The sequence below is a fragment of the Crinia signifera genome, chromosome 2 (genome assembly GCF_055691185.1).
Source record: "Crinia signifera chromosome 2, ASM5569118v1, whole genome shotgun sequence".
In the NCBI taxonomy this organism is placed as follows: Eukaryota; Metazoa; Chordata; class Amphibia; order Anura; family Myobatrachidae; genus Crinia; species Crinia signifera.
The window spans coordinates 113,369,007-113,388,765 of NC_139218.1; the positions used below are offsets into that span (position 1 = coordinate 113,369,007).

Below are 19,759 nucleotides of genomic sequence, written 5' to 3' on the forward strand. Positions count from 1 at the left end.
AGCTGATTGGTTGGTGGTTTATCACTCTCCATTTTATCTCTTTTCAAGGCTTAGTACATCTCACCATGTGTCACTGTGCTATATGCCAGCCACAATGTTATTATGGAACATAACGTTTATACAGTAACTCTGTGATATGGCATAGAAGTGAGACGAGACAAGTACCAGAGTTAATGAAGACAACGGTAATACCACAAACACTGCACAGAAAATGTAGGCAAAGGTTAATATTGTGTGCTGCCCTGTTGGGATTTTCATTGTGAAGGGCTTGGACACCTGTGAAATTCATGTAATAAACCATTATTCAAGAGAAGTACTTACTATACCATATGTGTGAGTGCCAAAATGGTAGGGGATTATATACAGGAAATGCCCAGCCCGACCGTCGTGACCCAACGTTGTATACCCCCTTAGTCTAATTGTTAGATGGTAAATGTAGCAATATGGTCATTTTTCCAATCCGTTTTTCTCTTTATAACGTCTTCTCAGTAAATATAAGAAAATAAACAATTCATGGTGTAGTATGTAATTTAAGATGGGAAAGACCACTCTCCATTTCATCACTTTGTAAGCTTAGTACATATGGCCTCTGGAGTTGCTATTCTGCTGTACTAAATATCTTTTTATATTCCAAACGTGATAACATAGCAACAACCATGGAAACAGGCAGAGAATGATTCATAAGCATAGTTTAATTACGTTCTAGTTCATATCATTTATAGGTTTTTATTTGCCTTTTCGCAGATACTGGATGAGTTCTACTACCAGGGTTATAAAGATGCCATTGTTTACCTTGGAACAAATGGCAAATGCCATATGAACCACGAGAATCCAAGAACCACCACCTTTGTCTCAAAATGTAAAGATACTAAAAGAAGAAAAAAGTTCAAAGCAAATGGAAGGTTTTTGTAGATAAGCTTTTGTGTAGAGAAATAATATGAAAGAAGACTGCACTGAAAAATAAGGTACTTTGGAACTTCATATCAGAGCTGATATAATGAAAGAAGACCGGCTGGTGCTATTGTATGTTCCCTTCCCAAACAGAAATGGATCTGCAATACAGTGTCTTTGGCATGTTCTGGCCATTGCCATTTTATTGATATGGGGCTATATCAATGTGAATTTAAAGTACAGTGTCTGAGATATTGTAATATTTTAACACTTACTTTGAAAGTGGAATTAAAGATGCCCAGAATTATAGGGTACTGGTGGGGGTGTGACCAACCCCCCTCCACCAATGTTTTACTATGTACGGCTCATATTTGCCTAATTTAAATGTTTATGGGCTTGGGCAATTAGTGCCTGCCCCCCTCCCCTACCCCTTGTCTCCCCTGAAGACCCTTAAATACTTTAAAGTGTAGAAAAGGTGGTTATAACTACCTTCTGTGTGCATGTCCAGAAGTGCTTAAATACTTGATCTGTTATGCATAATATATACTTTCCTCGTAAAAAGTGAAAAACTGACCTTACTATTGCTGGTTAAAATAGCCATTTTTGCTGGCACCGTTTACTAAATTGCCTGCCATATTCTAACAACACAGTTATTCCATGTGTATAATTATTATAGTTTGCATAATTATTATTATTATTATTATTATTACATATTTTATTTCAAAACAGAACCATCCTGTTGATTCTATATGAAAATCATATATAGAAAATATTGCTGTATATAGTGAATGATATTACTATCCAAATTATTTGTTCCATAAGTAAAATGTATTTATACAATAGTCTATTAAATAGAATTTGTACTGCAAAATGTATGACCTATGCTTAGAGGATATTGAACAAAATCTTCAAACATTAGTGACTACGGGGTTTATTTACTAAGATGGGAGTTCTATTGAAGATGGGATGTTACTAAGGGAAACCAATCAAATTCTATTTACTATGTTCTAGAACAGGAGTGGGCAATAAGCAGCCCTCCAGCTGTTGATGAACTACACATCCCAGCATGCCTTGCCTTAGTTTTGCTATTTGGCCATGCTGCAACTGATGATAGGCATGCTGGGATGTGTAGTTCAACAGCTGGAGGGCAGCCTATTGCCCACCCCTGTTCTAGAAGGTGCTAAATAAATAAGCAGATTCTAATTGGTTGCTGTGGGCAACATCCTTTCTTCAAAACCACTCCCATCTTAGTAAATTTACCTCTATGAGGTCAAAAGATGTATGTTACTGTGAATTCAGCGCAAATAAGCCCTTGTTGCATGTGACAAAAAAAGAAGCATTGGCAGCTATGATAACCCTTATCATCTAGGTTAGGTATGCTTGGCTGAGTCTGACAAGGCAGGCTTTTTTCATGTTGCTGATCAGCCTGTGGATAACTTCTTGTGCCCTTAACATACCAGACATCTTGGGTCCCACAGATCAGGTTAATCACCTGACCCTAAAGCCCCGTAAGGAAGCCGTGCTGAGCGAAAGTGCTTAAGCACAGATAGTTTAGCACACATGCAATGTGTGCTGAGCGATCTGTACTGAGCAGGCAATTGCCTATGCTTGAAGGCAAAATCCTGCCATCTAAGCAGGAAAGACTTTCACTGCGGGGGGGACTACATACAGTGCGATCCGTACTCCATTTCTAAACGATCTAGTCAGATCGCTTAGAAATGGGCTTATTCCGCCATGTGTGTATGCCCGTTAAGTAAGCAACATTGTGTGTTTGTTTTTAACTTCTGGAATTTAATCCAACGTAGACTTTTTTATGTTTGTGTAGAATTAGTATTTATTCTGTAGATATTTTATACCTCTGCTACATTACATGCACTTTCTGTGTTGTTTTTTTTGTATTTATGTTTTTTAATACAATATATTGTTTTCAAAAACAGGCTGCAGCCACTTGTCACTGACTGTTTCTACAAATGTTTTATTGGTTACAAAGTTTATTATTAATCAGTTGTTCACAGGCAACAGTCACACAAAAGTTTATTAGTAACATCATTAAATACTGATTTTCCGTTTTGTTGTATGACACAATATCCGTGTACAATTTAAAAACCCATTGCCTAATATAATGTGTTTAAACACTATTTCGATGTTAATTACTTTCATTAATGTTTAAATAAAATAAAATAATGATTTTTGATAACTAAATAAATAATTTTATAATTACCTTGTGTTATTGTATGTATGTATGTATATATATATATATATATATATATATATATATATATATTACTAGGCCTACATTGACTACTTGTTCTCTCTTTTCTATATTCTTCATTATTTATATGACGTTTCATACACCCTTTTTGTTACATCGATAGACATGGTGTAGGACTAAGGGTCCATACACAGTGGGCGATTTTGCCCAGCGTGTATGCTGACCGATGGTGGGGAAAATCACGGTGCAGAAAAACGCTCAGTGCATACACAATGAGCGTTTTTCACATGTTTTAGCAATTTTCCCCGCTATGTTGCTCACCTTTAGCACTCGAATTTTTACAACAGCTGGAGAGCCACAGGCTGGCCAGGCATGGACAAGGGCGACTAGGACCTATCCCAAAAATTCTCTGTAAAAGCAGACCTTATAGTTTCAAAAAAGCATTGGGTATAGGTCATCATTTATGCTTATTTTCAGACTAAACAATACCCTCATGCAACATGTGCCCAGCAATTGCTACACACACTGGGACTCCCATTTAAAACTCAATATCAATTAGTTTGGTTAAATACACATTGCTTTATGGTACCAAATATGTATACACATACTACATGTCCATTTACGTATACAGTATGTTTTACATGCCATGCCTGTGTGGATCCAGTAACTGTCAGTGTGTTGCCTTTTTGTTGGTGGGGAGGGACAGCGATGACGAGCTCTTGGGAAAAGCAGTGGTGTTGCTACCTTTGAGGGAGAGAAGAAGCCAGGGATCTCTGTAATGTTGAGTCCAGTGATCTGATGCATCAAAGGACCATCCACCATTTTGATATTCACCAGAAACCACTGTCCTAGGTGAAATTTTGGTACTTGTTTAGTTTCATGGCGCCACCTTACGCTACGCTGTCAGCGTAGGCCAACGGCAGCCTAGCGTAGTCAGCATAGTGTCCCCGCACCAGCCCTGCGTAGTCAGCGTAGTGTCCCCATCAGGCAGCATAGTCACTGTACTGTCTCAGCGAGCTGCAGCTCTGTCCCCTGTGTCCCTCGCAAGCCTAGTGAGCACCTCTCACACAGCCACAGTAACCGCCAGATCCCCTGCGCTGGCGTACACCGGCGGAGAGGCGATCATGCGGGTTCCGGCGGAGAGGCACTCCATCCGTCTCATACGCTTGTGTATCTCAGTAATTCATGCGGCAGGGTATGGCAGGGTAATGCCTGTGTTTGCTTCATAGAGACGTCAGGGTTCGGTAGCGTGTGCGTCTCCTGCACAAAGGGGTAGTGCATGCGCAAGTGCATCTCATGCACAATAAAGGACACATTTGAAAGTGCTCCATGTTACATGTTGGCAAATGCCTTCATTTCAAATACCCACTATCCACGCCAGCCCGAAGCATGGCGAGGGGAATGTGGTATGCATCCTCCTGATCTGTTCATACCCCCACTATCCACGTCGGCTTGGAGTTGCTTTTATAAAGTGTGCCCGAAGCGTGGTGAGGGAACGTGGAATACACGTCAAAGGTGAGGTTGTGACTAAACTGTCTTCCGCAACCTCTCCTTTGTAGCAGACTTTAGCTGTTCCTCACCCAGTTCTAAGCCTCCTGCACAGCGGTTTCTGTTTCAGTTAGTTTCAACTGACATATACAAATTCTGATCATTATCAGCTCTTTGGTATGATTAGTCAATCATACACCTGACTTTAATCCTATAAAAATCCCTGACTCTGTGCTAGAGTGCCTAGAAGAGCTGATGCGGTGTTGAGGGCAAACTGTTGTCACACTGAGGTCATGAGATCAATTCCCAAAATGGCCCTAACTGTGTGGAGTTTGTACAGTGTATTGGTCTTTTTTCTGGTTGACTCGCAAGGCTGCGAATTCTTATTAGATCTGAGAGTGCTGTTCATTTTGGCCACCATATCAACAAGTCCACTTAGATTTGCATACAGGTTTATGGAAACTACATTGAAACACCGGAGCCAGTATTAATAAGATAGTTTAGTAAACATACATAAATTATTATTTCGCTTTTTATTATTGTTTATTTTTAGCTTATATAGTAATAAAATATTTAAGTTTGTTATGAAGTTGTGTTTATTAGTACTGCTTTCGATGTACTACTTTTCTTTGTTTTTTAAGTAATGTATGTACCAATGCATGCCCTGTGTGTCATGAACTACTTATTAAATAGCAATGAAATATATAGTTATTACACATATTTTTTTTCCTGTTTAATTTATTCACTCTTAAAAAATAGGTTTTTATTTACAGTAATATCTATACATTTTCAAAATTACATGTATTTACAATTTAATTGCAATGTACAAAATTAGTTGCAAAAATTAAAATCTATAAATTCCATAATACAAACATTAAGTACGGAACATGTAACACAGTACCCAGTGGTATATGGGTCTGCACCAAACATGTGTTACATGTTTGGTGCATATTTACAAACTGAGGGTATTTAGAAGTGAAGATGTTGCCCATAGCAACCAATCAGATCATTTATTTATTGCTTTTCTAGAAGATAATAGCTAGAATCTGATTGTGCTATGTGCAATGGGGGTTATTCTGATTGAATAGCAAGGCTGCGAGTCGCCCAAACCCCCCACCCCACGCACATGCTGCAAAGGATGTTTAACATAAATATCCATTGGCATGCTGGGGGGAACACCCACATCTTTTGATGGTCGGTGGTCGGTGACCATCGAATAATGTGGAAGGCCCATGCATATGTAAGGTTGCTCTGAGGCAATATGCGTGCACCCTCGGGAGGAAATGGGCAGGCAGCTGACATACGGTGATGTGAGCTGCCTGCCCCCTCACCCGTGTCATGGCCTCATTACCATGAGAACGCCCAGTGACCCCACTATTCGCAGTGAGTGCACGCAGCCAGCGCATGCACATATGCACAGCCCGACCATCGAAACCAGAATACCCTACAATATCTCTATTTCCAAAAATACCCCATGATGTTAAACAATATAATCTATTTGTAACTGCTGTCTAATATCCAAGCCACATTTAGTGATCCACTTTACTGCTTGGCTACAGTATGTCTTAAATATAAGCAGTTTATTTGTGCAAACCAAACTTCCTGTAAACAAGTCTAGAAGACCAGAGTGGGGGAGGTTATCCTTAAAGTACCATATTTACTACAGGAGTCACATATACAAGTGGAGTCAAAGTTACTTTGATAAATGCTGTTGATGTAATAAGTCTGTTTTTTCAGACCTGTTTATATACAATAATTATTCTTTATTTTACCTCGTCTGTCTCACCATCACTTTAATGTTGGCTATTGTAACCCAGTGGGCAATTATTGTAAACTGTATAGATTACATATGCTAATGTTATGCTACTGTTATGCATCTACTTTTTTTAAGTAATTGACGGAATGGCCCTTCAATATGTTTTCCTTTTCCAAAAATGCAGAAAACACAGTAACGATGAATATGAAGTAATGCAAATGTTTATAGTGCAAAAATAAGTGCATCAAATCTATTACTGATCCAGCAGTATAATAGCTTTCTAGAAAAACATCATTTTCGAAAGAAAGAACATTTAAATAACTGGTACTTATGTAGTATCTGGGCTGCCGATTTTTTGATTGTATGCCTTAAGTTAAGGCATACAATCAGATGCGATGCGATATCACATCGCATCGCATACGACCATGCGATGCGATGCGATGCAATGACGCGATTTTTCCATAGGATTCAATGTTAAAATGGACTGAGTCCATTTTAACATGGAATTCAATGGGAAAAAGGGGTCCTTTTCATACCCCTACTATCCAAGTGGGCATGGAGTTGGATATAAACCTGTGGCGAGCGTAGCGAGCCACCGAGCCCGAAGCGTGGCGAGCGAAGCGAGGGGACGGTATTCTGTGTCCCCTCGCGGGGCTCGCTACGCTCGCCACGCTTCGGGCTCGGTGGCTCGCTACGCTCGCCACAGGTTTATATCCAACTCCATGCCCACTTGGATAGTAGGGGTATGAAAAGGACCCCTTTTCCCATTGAATTCTAGTCCATTTTAACATTGAATCCTATGGAAAAATCGGGTCCATCGCATCGCATCGCATCGCATCGCATCGCATGCGATATGGTCGGGTGCGATGCGATGCGATGGACCCGATTTCAAAATCGGCAGCCCAGTTACTACATAAGTACCAAATAACTCTATATTGCAAAAATAAAATCTAGTTGCCATGTGCCAGCTTCATGGACTGTCCGTATGTACAGCAAGTCATTTTCTTCTCAGTCAGGGCTTATACATCCATCTGTACCAACACAATTCACCTGAAGCAAAAGGAAAACAAAATATAAATAAAAGAACAATATAATAATTAACAATAATATGCAGAAAAAAATAAGAATTTAGTACATTTAACTGTAAACATAAATGTTCCTGTTCCTTGTTTTTGAATAAAATAAATACAAAAATATTTCAGCTTCTGTTTTATAACAGTAACTTTTCCACGTGTCCCTTCTGCGTCTGAAAGTCAGGAGAAAGGTATGAATACTTTACAGTGTTTATATAGTTGTTGATGAAGCTTTTTTGACAAAATGTAGCCACCATCAAAACACTTATACCAGCTCAATGCCTATAATATAGTTTTAAAGTTCTTCAGGATTTAGCCTGGAAAAAGAGTTTGTGCTAGCAAGGTATCTTTTAAAATACAGAAAACAAGTCCTGATCATAATTCTGGTAATAGGGTCTATGTACTAACCCTTAGGCGCATAGGCGTTTCTATAATTGGTACAAGGTGTGCATTGCTCATGGGCCTCTAGGTCCAGGGGGGCCTACATCGCACACAATACACCAATATATTATACTTACTTCTACGGAGACACGTGGTGGCATCCCTGCAGTTCTGGCAGAAATCAATAGGAAAATGGTCGCCAAGGCCATTTCCAAGTGATTTGCACATGTTCCCGGAGACCAGCGCATGCTCTGGGGACTAGGGGCCCATACCTTATATTTCTCCTGCTTGGACAGAGATGAAGTGGATGGAGAAAAAGCCAACCAACTAGCAGCTGTACTTTTTCAAGCACAGCCTATAACAAGGCAGTTAGGAGCTGATTGACCGGTACTTTATCTCAGCCCACTTTATATCCATCCAAAGCTCAGTAAATAGACCATAAAGTGTGTTGGTAAAATATCTATGAATCGAGCTTTACTTCTATTTTTTCTCAAAACTAGCTTACCAAAGTTAGTGAAACTGCACTATTATGTCTCATAAGTGTACATGGCAATACCACATTATGTGTTACAATGATAATATCACAGTTACACTATACTATGTATAGCACATGTCGGCAATCTGTCTAGTCACTGTACAGGTCTGGCTGCAAAATGTTTCACTGTTTCATTTGGCAGTGTGTTCATGAAACACTAGTCATCCTCAAAAAACCCAACTCCCATTATACAGTAGCTCACCAAAAATGACAATGACCCAAATACTCAGGCAATCAGAGTGATTAGCTCTCATAGTTATGTTGATTATCACAGTTGCTCCTCCTACTGTCTTCCAGTCATTTGATCTGTCTAACAAAGGCCGGCCGCAAGTATCTTGTAAACATATACCATATGTCGTAATGAACATAGCTTATGTTACAACATGTAAGCATTACAGTGCATTGTTGTTATGTGCAGATGAGTCATTGACGAGAATGCTATTTTGAGCAAGTAGATGAATCAGCTACTCTCAACAACACACTGAACACAAGATAACATCATCTATTCCCCTCTGTATAAGTCAACAGTATTGTAGTGTTTTGGTCACTTAGAGTTTCTCAGTGCTACTACGTAGTCACTTGCACACAAACGTGTTATGTATACGTAGATTCAGTTGTGTGTGAGACACCCCAGATGCAGGGCCATCCATATATGGTCATTTTATTCTCGTCTTTCCCTATTTTTGTCACAGGAATATTATAGGGTCATTCATATAAACAAACAAAAGAACCAGAATTGTAATCGAAGTACATATTTGCACCATATTATGGTGTCAGGAAAAAATATTGCAGTACAGATGGAGCCGGCCTAGTTCTTGCAGGGGCTGACGATTTCTCCGTCGCCTGCCGCCTCCCCCGGTGCCCCTCGCCGCCACGCCGTCCCCCCCCTTATGGTGGCCCGTCTTCCTGAAGTGGAGATTGGCAGGGACCCGCAGCAGCGCCGTCCGTAAACTGGGACGCGCGTGCGTGTGAGATGGAGCTTCTCTGCGCCGGCGATCTCCATCTGTATTTATCACAGTGTTATTGGTCTCTGCATCATTTTGCAAATTCTATGTGTAATTTCTAATAATCACTTTGTAAAAAAATGTAGGCTAAACAATAAGGGACAGTGGGGGACATTTTGGTTGGCTCGCTAAGCAGCGGTAGTTGGAATGCCCCCCGCCCCCCTGTGCGAATATCCCCGCCGCACTGTGAAGGGATGTTTTGCTTAAACATCCATCCATGGGGTAACACCGACCATCAAATTATTTCTACCATGTTCGCAAATCTATGTCAGTCTGGGCTGACAGACTTGCGGCGTCCAGGTCCGAGAATTGGGGGCGGCTGATATCCTGTGACATCAGCCGCCCACCCCCGGAAGGCAGGTGCCCATCTGTGTTCACATGGGGAGCCCCAGCATTTTCCTGGGTGCATCCAGTGTTTTGGTGGGTACGCCCAGGAAACACCCTGACCAACCGCTGCTAATATGCGCATGCGCAGGACAGAAACATCAGCTCCTGGTGCAAACATGCCGGGGACCAAATCAACCAAAATGAGGGCCAAAGTACCCTACCCTAAACCTCAACCTAAATATTTACCTTAATACTCTATACCTGGCCCTAATACCCTAACAACCATGTCCTCTCCATTGCCACAGTCCATATCCCTAAATTTGTATCTTAACCCAAACTTCTGAACTAACCCTAATATTCTATCCCTTATACACTAACCAATATCCCCAACTAACCCTAATACACTAGCCCATAAACCAGTCCTAATATCTTATCCCTAATACCAAAACCCCATTCTTTTAAATTAAACCCTAACTCCCTAAACCAAACCACAATACCCTATCCTTATTACTTTAGACCGCAAGTCCTGTCTGGATAAACCAAATTGTTCTTATTTATCTTCTGTCCAATTTTATGTTTACAATCTGTTTATTAATAATGAGCAATAAGAAAGAGTTTCTTTTTTAGATTAATTTACCTTTAAATATTGCTGGGGCTGTTTAGCCTGAACTTGGGCATTTATTTGCATATTTACTATAAATAAATAAAAAGTTGCAAAAAAAAGCCCTGAATTATCTAAATAGAAGATGCTTTATTTTAGTAATAAAGCCATGTTATTCTGTCCTGACCTTGGGATATTGTCAAACTAAAGGCCCCCATACATTAGGACAAGTCGGATAAGTCGGACCTAATCTACTGACAACTCCCCGGGGAACAGGGCCAGATTATAATGGAGGCGCAAGGGGTCAGTGCCCCTGGGACCCCCTCTAGCTAGGGGCCCCCTGTGGTTGTCATTTTTTTTTTTAAAAAGAAAATGTTTAAGTTATGTGTTTTTTTTTTAGCTAAATGTTTTGTGCATGGGTGGGGTAGTGCTGCAGCTTTACCTATCTGCCAATGTGACAATGATTTATGGTGCTGAGCATCGGGAGGCAAGGCACACTGATTGCACAAGTGTGCAGTGCATTTCTGGGAGTTGACTAAGTCCCATGACACTTTGCACCAGAGGACAGAGGCTGAGAAGTTTGTGCTGAGCTCTGATTGGTGGAGCTCATTACATACTTCTCAGGTCCATGGAGAACAGCAGCAGCAGCTTAGTCATAGGAGGGTTTTTAATCAGAGGCAGCACTAGGACTGTGAGGTCTCCTCCAGAGTAAGGGGCAGAGGGACAAACACAGGCTTTTCATGTGGTGTGTGTATATATATATATATATGGTGTCTATTATTATTCCGAGTGCCGCCAACCCCCTGCCTATATATATATATATATATATATATATATATATATCCCCTGCAGGTAACCATTGACCAAGTTTATTCTGCCTTTACTCTATGTTTTGACAGTATAATATTTGCCCATGCAGTGTGCGGCCAGTAATGACAAGTGCAAGGGGGCCCCCCGCTCTAAAGTACCCCGGGCCCCCCAAAGGCTTAATCTGCCACTGCCGGGGAGGGTCACACACAATTTGGCACTTGATGTGCCAAGTTTTGCATGTGATGAATTGCATGCGATTCATCACATGCAGTCCCCGGGGAGCTGCTGTCAGAGGGAGCCGGGAGCTAAGCAGAGCGGGGCGGCGGGGGGCTGAAAGCACAGAGCCAGGACACAGAGGCAGTGAGGTTACTTACTGGGCGGTGAGGGGACCAGATTGCCGGGTAGCGTAGGGGAAGATGGGCAGCAGCGGGCGCACATAGTAAAAAAAACACAGAAATGAATGGACAGCCAGTGATTGTCTGAGAGCTCTCTGACTGAGAGACCTCTCTGCCAATCACTGACTGTCCATTCATTTCTATGTGTGCCCGCTGCTGTCCGGCTTCCCCCACGCTACAGGGTCTCTGCTACCCATCATTGCGTTCACCGCCCCGGACCACCGGCTCCCTGCTTGCGGCGATCACCGCCCAGGTCAGTGCGCCTCCCCTGCTCGGCTCCTTGAATCAGCCCCGCTCAGCTCCCAATACCCCGCGTCCTCTGCCTGCCTCCAGGCTGCACATAAGATTTACCAAATCTAATGTGCAGCCCGTCAGACCTCCCGACCCTGACCCAATGCGCATGGGGCCGCGGAGGGGATGTCTCCATATGCGATTTGGGACGATTTCACTGTCCGATTCATCCGAATCGGGCAAAATCGTGCCCAAATCGTATAATGTATGGGGGCCTTTAGATTGCAATAGTGAATGAAGGACAGAGTTGGCCTGTTAATTACAGTAGGCTTCCCCGTGCTTTGTTAAACCTATCATGTGAGAGCCCCAGTGTTGGAAACTGCTAATGTGTTATTCTGTGATAGACATGGCTGCCAATAACTTTTAATAAATAGGGAAAAAACAAAAAAACAGTAGAAAGGAATCTTCTCCTATCAATCAATAAATAGGCTGTTTAATGTAACCGGTTGTTAAAATATTTTCCATGGCTTTATACTAGATACATAGTTGCTATATTAATTTAGCTTAGATCATTATTCCTGACATTGTGACTCACCACGTTATCCATATTGCATGAGAGCCATGTAAATGTGTCTTGTAGATACTGATTTCCAAACCCCATAATCCTGTTTGCAGGATGAGTGGAGAGTCCTACAACCTGTTTTGTAAAGTGAACAGAGAAAGCAAATTTCATGTCCTCGGGAGTCGCATCTGTTCCCCTGTTCTTTACTTCCTTGTCTATATAGACATCTGCAAGCTGCTTGAATGAATTATAGGAGATGTCTCTGAAGAAGTTATTGAGAGTAGGGTCTTCCTTAATCTGGAAATATAAAGAAAAGTAACTTTAGTAAACATCAATATATATCCGATAGAACCTAAAGCCGAAAATTATTATCAAGATTGTAATATTATCACATGCTAAGTAATTATAAGCAATCATAATTATTATGCTTTTATAGCATCAACATATTATTACACAGCTCAGTAAACTGCTTTACTCCCTGACCCATTGCAAGATACACACCCGGAAGCTCTTGCAAGGCGGCAATGCAAATTACTATGTGTTATCTACTTATCTGTGTAACTATAGACACTAGATCCTTACTTCCTTCTGAATGAATTTGCATTCCTTAGCAACATCATGGACTGATTTTGGGATAAAAAAAATCAATAATCCCTTTGGTGACGGGACACCTGCAAAGTTCCACTCTTATATTCCCCCAGGCCAATGTTGCAGGCTCTGAGACGCCCTGCTTTTTTACGAAGGTATTAAAAAATTGGAAATATGACGTGTATCACCTACGAGGGAGTCTATGTCATGAAATAAGGCAATTTTAACATAATATATAAAAGACATTGATGAATGAACATCTAGGAATTTTGATACCTTGAGTGCTGCTGCCGCTTCATTTTACCCAGCGGTGGAATATTCCCCTCCATTTTATTTGGAAGGTATTGAGCCCACACCTGTAAGGGTCCTGATGGGAATCAGTACCATTCCCCTAGCAACAATGGGTGCTCTGACACCATCTTTTATGCTGTAAACGAATTCCTATAATCTAGAATAAAATGTTATCTATCAAATAAGGACTGATCATTGGTCCCTTATTTTAGGTCAGTGGTTCCCAACCCTGGTCCTCAAGTACCCCCAACAGTGCACGTTTTCCAGGTCACCAGACAGGTGAACTCATTATTCAAACACATTTTAAAAGATCCACAGGTGGAGCTAATTATTTCACTTGTGATTCTGTGTGGAGACCTGGAAAACGTGCACTGTTGGGGGTACTTGAGGACCAGGGTTGGGAACCACTGTTTTAGGTAATTTGGTAGAGAGATATACTTTCAGAGTGCATAAAATGCACCAAACCACATGTTTGCGATATCAATGAGGGTTCAAGCCAAATAACCCGTTTTTAGAGACATTGGGGCAGATGTATTAGACCTTAACAAGAGATAAATTCAAGTGTGATAAGGAGAAATAAACTTCCAGCCAATCAGCTCCTTACTGACTTTTTTCAAACACAGCCTGTAACATGGCAGTTGGCAGGTGATTGGCTAGATGTTTATCTCTCCTTATCACCCTTGGATTTATCTCTTGTTAAGGCTTAATACATCTGCCCCACTGTTTCAAAAGGAATTTTCACAAGTACACTTATGATATCACATATGGTATAACTCCCTTTGAGTTTTTATTTGGATTTCTTGATCTATGCTAACAGATGAAGGCAGCACTCAAAAACAGTACATGCAGAGGAACAGTTGTTGCCAATGTTTCAGAATTTTATCCTGGTCTAGATACACAATGGGGTGGATGGTCCATTTACCATTCTCTGGCCACAAAGTCAGTAAAAAATTGTAATTGTAGTTTTTTCCCACAAAACATTGCAAATCTGTTAATGTTACAGACTTAAATAGACAACGGACCTGTGAATATTTTCTGCCCATGTGGTTCTTAATCTGGACTTGGTTGTATTCCTGATGAAAAAATTTATTCTGAAACAGCTGTTCCCCATTTTTTGGGGGGCCTGAGTGTCACCTTCATCTGCAAGTTTATTTCATGGTTTATATCAGTACAGGTATACACATGTTTTATTCAGATACACACATTATTGTACATATCCCAGTAGAGTAGTTGGCATAACTGGCTTGTAGTAAAGGGCTGGAGTGTACCACTTACACAGTTTTTAATTTGTGCAATATTCTGACACTTATAACTTGTATGTGAATACAGTAGAAAGGCACGCTTTTCAGAATCCTATACAGTATATTCATTACATACCTTTCTATCATATACATCCCCCTGTTTTTGGAGAATGGAGACAATTTTCTTAATGACCGTTTCTAGAGAAAAAAAAATTAGACAGGTTACATACAGACTAAATACAAAAACAGTAGCACACAACAACCAATTCTGATGTTATTTATAAAGCTAAACTGCATTTTGTAGTTTATGGAACTAGCTACACAGACACTAGTCTGTTATGCTGCTTTCACATTGCCTAAATGTTTGAGACCCGGTATTTTTAAATGGTATTTAAAACGGTATATTACCGTTTTAAACCCCTTTCACACTGCACATAAATACCGGGTCTCAAGCAGGTTTGCAGTGTGAAAGGAGGACAGACAGTAGCTATAAGACAGTGTAGTGCATATGTAATGAGCCGCTCATTACATATGCGCATATGTAATGAGTGCAGTGCATATGAATGAGCCGCTCATTACATATGTACATATGTAATGCGCAGCTCATTACATATGCACTGCGCTCTCATAGCTACTGCCTATATACCGGTTCAGAGCCGTTCACACTGCATAAAAAACGGCTCTGAACCGTGTAGGACTTTTTTTACCCGTTTGCAAATACCGGTCATTTGTAACCGGTAAATGCAGTCTGGTGCTTTCACACTGCAGCTCTAACCGTTTTAAAAGGCTAAAAAATCAGCAATATACCGGTCAAGAGGTGCAGTGTGAAAGGAGTATAAGTCTGTTGTTTTTGTTTTGTTTTTTGAGTGGCTGTAAACTTTCTGTGATTGTACTTTAAAGTACATAAAGTTATATTTTTTACAACTTTTCTTGATGAATGAAACTGTAGAGAATGATATGCTAACTAAAATAGCAGTGCTATGCAGGGCTGCCATCAGAAATTGCAAGGCCCAGGATTGAAGGAATTAGCAGGGCAAAACCCCCACCACATGCTTTAAACCAGAAATGCGGTAAAAACTCCGTTATTGGAGTTTTTACCGCATTTATGTATTCTCTAACCCCCCTCCGCAGGGTCCGCGCTGCAGAGGGAATCGCCAGCTTCTTACCGCAGTGCTGTGTGAGGGATCCATCACGGATCCCACCCAGCATGCCCCCTGCCGTCCATGTCGCTCTGCGCATGCGCAGGCGGACCCCCGGGTCTCGGACCCAGAAGTCCAGCGCTGGAGACGCATCGCAAGGGACAGCTCTTATCGCAAGAGCTGTCCCTTGTGTTAATGATCGCACATGTTAGAGCATATGTGGTCATTAACAATTGCGAAGCCCGGGAAGGGGGGCGATATATGTTAGGGCATCCCACCCTCTGTCTGGGCCCGGGGCTCGAGTCCGGCAGACCTGGTGCCATGTGAGATATTGTTGCAGACTCAAAGGCATCAATTTACTAAGATGGGAGTTCTATTGGAGATGGGATGTTGCCCATAGCAACCAATCAGATTCTACTTCTTATTTATTTAGCACCTTCTAGAATATAATAGGTGGATTCTGATTGGTTGCTATGGGCAGCATTCCATATTCAATAAAACTCCCATCTTAATCATTTTACCCCATAGTGTCTAATTGTCAAAGAAATTTCGATTTTGAGACTGTCTACGTCAGTAGTTTAAGGTTTCAATGTGTTGCTATTGTAACCATTAATGGTACACATAATTATGCAATCATAGTAATATAAATGAATTTACCAGTGTCCAACACTTCTTCTGAGTTTAATTCTTCACCCAAACTTGGCTTTCTTGTTCCTAATTCCAGATTATCAATATCTTTTACTAGGTTCTCAATCTCCTCGGACACATGCTGGTAATAACAGTTCTCATTCTTTTCACCTATAGAAATGACAGAAATATGATGATATATTTGTATAATCTGTAAATATCAACATGATGGGAGCAGCATGTAGCAGTGGTAGCAGTAAACTGGAGCTATATAAAATGATTTGAATTTAGTGGAAAATGTGTACTGGGGTCTACTCCTCTGTTAAAATTCCTCAGAGTCAGCCAAACTTTGGAAAGCAAATCTGTAAATGTTTTTGTAAAAAAAAAAAAAAGTCTACAGTGTATGTTGGGGTGCTGAATGACTGCCCGACAGTCGGGATCCCAACAGATCGGCTATTCTCCCACGACCCCCATAGAGAGAGAACCTGTGGTGAGCGAAGCGAGCCACTGAGCCCGAAGCGGGGCGAGCGCTGTTCCGACTGTGGAGTGTCAAAACGGCTTTAGATTGGCAAAAACGTCCATGATTTGATGCAAACTGACACGGATTTGACAATCCAAACGGTTAATGTTTTACAGGATCCACAAGAAACCCTGTAATCGCTACAAAAATAGCATTACATATTAGGGGTTAGAATTGCCATATTTCTAATAGAAAGCAATGAGATGCTTTTACATTCCACAGAGACACAGATACCACTCATTTCATTTTGGTAGACATGTTTTTGCATGCCACTCATTCTTCAAGAATTTGCCTGTTTTCAATGGTGGAGCTTGTTGGTTTTGGGCCCAGGTGCAAAAATATAATTTTGGCCCCCCTCCTCCACTCCAACTCAAGTTCACAATATGCAACATGGCATTTGGGGACATGGAGAGGCAGAGGGTGACAGGGAGAGGCAGCGGGAAGCAGAGTGTGACAGAGAAAACCAGAGGGTGACAAGAAGAGGGTGACAGGGGCAGCAGTGGTCTCCTTATTCCTCAGGGGCCCCAGTGCACTGTACCTGCTGCAACAATGTTAATTCCGCCTCTGTCTGTTGTTATTGCTCTATAGTTTCTACTTTGTATGGTTTAAGAATTGCTAGAAATACTTACATAGTTTGAGTGGTAGTGGCTTAGTGATGCCCTTCAGTGGCAGATAGGTGGGCCTCTTCAGCTTCTTCTCTTCATCGGATGCATTCTTCTTTAAGGAAAAGGCTCTTCGGATGCTATTTCTTTTTAAGCTGTTTTTTTTGGCAGTCTGCTTTAAATGTCCATCAGTGGAAGTACTCGCAGAGTCTGGAACCACCTTATTGACCACAGTTACATTTTGCTCTGAAAGATTTCCATCTGTTTTAAAAAAGCGACTCAGAAAAGTCTTAAACCATGAAGCTTTTTTGACTTTATTAGCCTTGGTGCTGGTTGCTGGCTCAGGCTTGTGTGTTGCCGCAGTGTCATTGGTTTCTGTGTGTTTGCCATTTATAGCTATTGTATTTGGTTCTTGAACTTCTGCCTTTGTAGATATCAGCATCTTATTTTTCTTTGCTCTGTGTTTAGATTTGGTGCGTTCGCTGTACGATCTCTGCACCCTTTTATCACTGGGTCTCATCTCTGTTCTTGCTTCACAGTTGCTCAAACTCCTTCTCACATATATTTCTAGCACCATTTTGGCCTCTTGCTTGTTCAAAGAAACAAACTTCCCTCTTACTTTCCTTTCTGTTCTTGGGCTATTGCTTGCCGCCTCTGACATTTTATGCCTGTTTGAAAAATAAAATAATACATATTACTATTTACAAACAATAAGGAGACAGGTTAAAGCCAGGAAGCTTTTCTAATTATTCATAGTGACATAATTACTGGCACACACCAACCCAAAGTAATACTTACATTTTTGCTTTCACATATGCACACACTACCATATAACCAGACATATGAGGAACACATGTACAGGAACTTGCACGCTTACAAGAAAAAAGATACACACAATTGTGTAAATGTGCTTACACAAAAACAGGAAGGTCATACTGTACTTCTTCACAAACACAAAGTAACCCAGATCGTCTACATTAGTTGTAATTCGTTTAGTAACTCACAGATCATGCTATAAGTGTCACTTTCCTGAATGCCCCCCCCCCCCCCCCCCCTTCCTTGTGGTATGGATAACAATTTGTTATGTTTTTGTTAATAGATAAGAAAACATACAGTATGCTTAAGGGAAAGGCATAAAGCTACTCCAAGCTTTAGAACAAAGGAGATGTAAAACTGTTCTCTGGCATTTTCTTGTTCTAAAACTTCAAATTCATTTATTGGAGAGTGTTGTAGTGTCTAAAATTAAGGAGCTGATTCTCAGATGGGAGCAAAGCAAACAAGTGAAGCATAATTTTATTTATTTATTATTTATTTATTAACAGTTATTTATATAGCGCACATATATTCCGCTTTACAACGAGACTAGTTGAATATTCAAATCAGTCCCTGTCCCAGTGGAGCTTAAATTCTATATTTCCTACCACACGTACACCACACAGACACACACACATTCTAGGGTTAATTTTGTTAGGAGACAATTTTTGATTGATAAAGCAAGTCTTTATTGTACAGAAAGATAGCAAAAAACAGACAATCATATTCAAAACATATACACTGTGCCACAGCACAGCACACATGCCTACAGTATAGTACATATTACAACATACAGCATAAAATTACACTATAGTCTATACTAAGTACTATGCATTCTAATGCTGGGTACACACCAGGACGACTAGGGCCCGATCCCCTCAATCTAGATCCAATTCCGACCAATTGGATGTAGAGTGTGTGGTGATTGGGCCCTTTTCTGTCCTGGTGTGGACCGATACCGATCCGAAGCACGGTCCCGCGGGTCGGTCGTTATTGAGATCCTACCTGCTGCAGGTAGGATCTGAATGACGACCATACAGCCAGGTGCGGGTCGCCATCGGATTGGACCCGCTCACGGTGCAAATCGTGAGCGGGTCGTGCCCCCCCGCGTCACCGTGAGCGGGTCGGACGAGACACTGACGACCTGCTCACGATGTGCATCGTGAGCGGGTCGTCGTGGTGTGTACCCTGCATAACGGTAACAATACAAAACAGTATACAATACTGTGGGTGTGGCGGGTAGGGGGTGGGGGAATCACAAGCCCGAAGCTTTATTGATCAGACAGACAAATATAAGGAGAGGGCAATAAATAGAAAGACATAAAAAAAACAACAGACATTGTTAATTCATTTTGTTAAGAGCCAATTAACCTACCAATATATATTTTGGATTGTGTGTGTGTGTGTGTGTGTGTGGGGGGGGGGGGTGCAGAGTACCCAAAGAAAACCCACACAAGCATTGGGAAAATATACAAACTCTGCACAGTTAGGGGCATGGTTGGAATCAAACCCATGCCCTCAGTGCTGTGAAGCAGTAATGCAAATCATCAACACCATCCGTGCTAATTGCACCTGAAGAACCCATGTTGCAATACAAATATATACAAATATATACAGGCTGCTTTTTGTATGTAGCTTACAAATACTGGACAACTTTATATTTACACTGCTG

General features: G+C 41.1%; 2 protein-coding genes across 2 annotated transcripts in view; one reads left to right on the forward strand and one right to left on the reverse strand.

Moving 5' to 3' along the window:
- LOC146059981 (omega-hydroxyceramide transacylase-like) overlaps positions 1–3,111 on the forward strand; it is a 38,118-nt gene extending 35,007 nt beyond the window's left edge. Inside the window, exon 5 of the mRNA XM_083172725.1 lies at positions 745–3,111. Coding sequence (XP_083028851.1) covers positions 745–912 — 168 coding nt within the window. The 3' untranslated portion in view covers positions 913–3,111. The remainder of the gene's footprint in view (positions 1–744) is intronic.
- A 4,164-nt stretch (positions 3,112–7,275) lies between these two features.
- LOC146058430 (uncharacterized) lies at positions 7,276–17,935 on the reverse strand. Its single transcript, XM_083170709.1, has 5 exons — positions 17,302–17,935; positions 16,183–16,323; positions 14,523–14,584; positions 12,300–12,563; positions 7,276–7,397 (listed from the first exon to the last, which is right to left on the reverse strand). The coding sequence occupies exons 1-5, from the start codon at positions 17,933–17,935 to the stop codon at positions 7,356–7,358; spliced, it is 1,143 nt and encodes a 380-aa protein (XP_083026835.1). The 3' UTR covers positions 7,276–7,355.
- Positions 17,936–19,759: the final 1,824 nt, after the last annotated feature.

Coding starts and splice junctions, on each gene's coding strand:
- LOC146058430 (XM_083170709.1), bottom strand. CDS start 17,935: ATGTCAGAGGCGGCAAGCAATAGCCCAAGAACAGAAAGGAAAGTAAGA. Junction 12,564..14,522: donor GGGATGTATATGATAGAAAG/GTATGTAATGAA, acceptor TTATATTTCCAG/ATTAAGGAAGACCCTACTCT. Junction 7,398..12,299: donor CATGCAATATGGATAACGTG/GTGAGTCACAAT, acceptor CTTTTGCTTCAG/GTGAATTGTGTTGGTACAGA.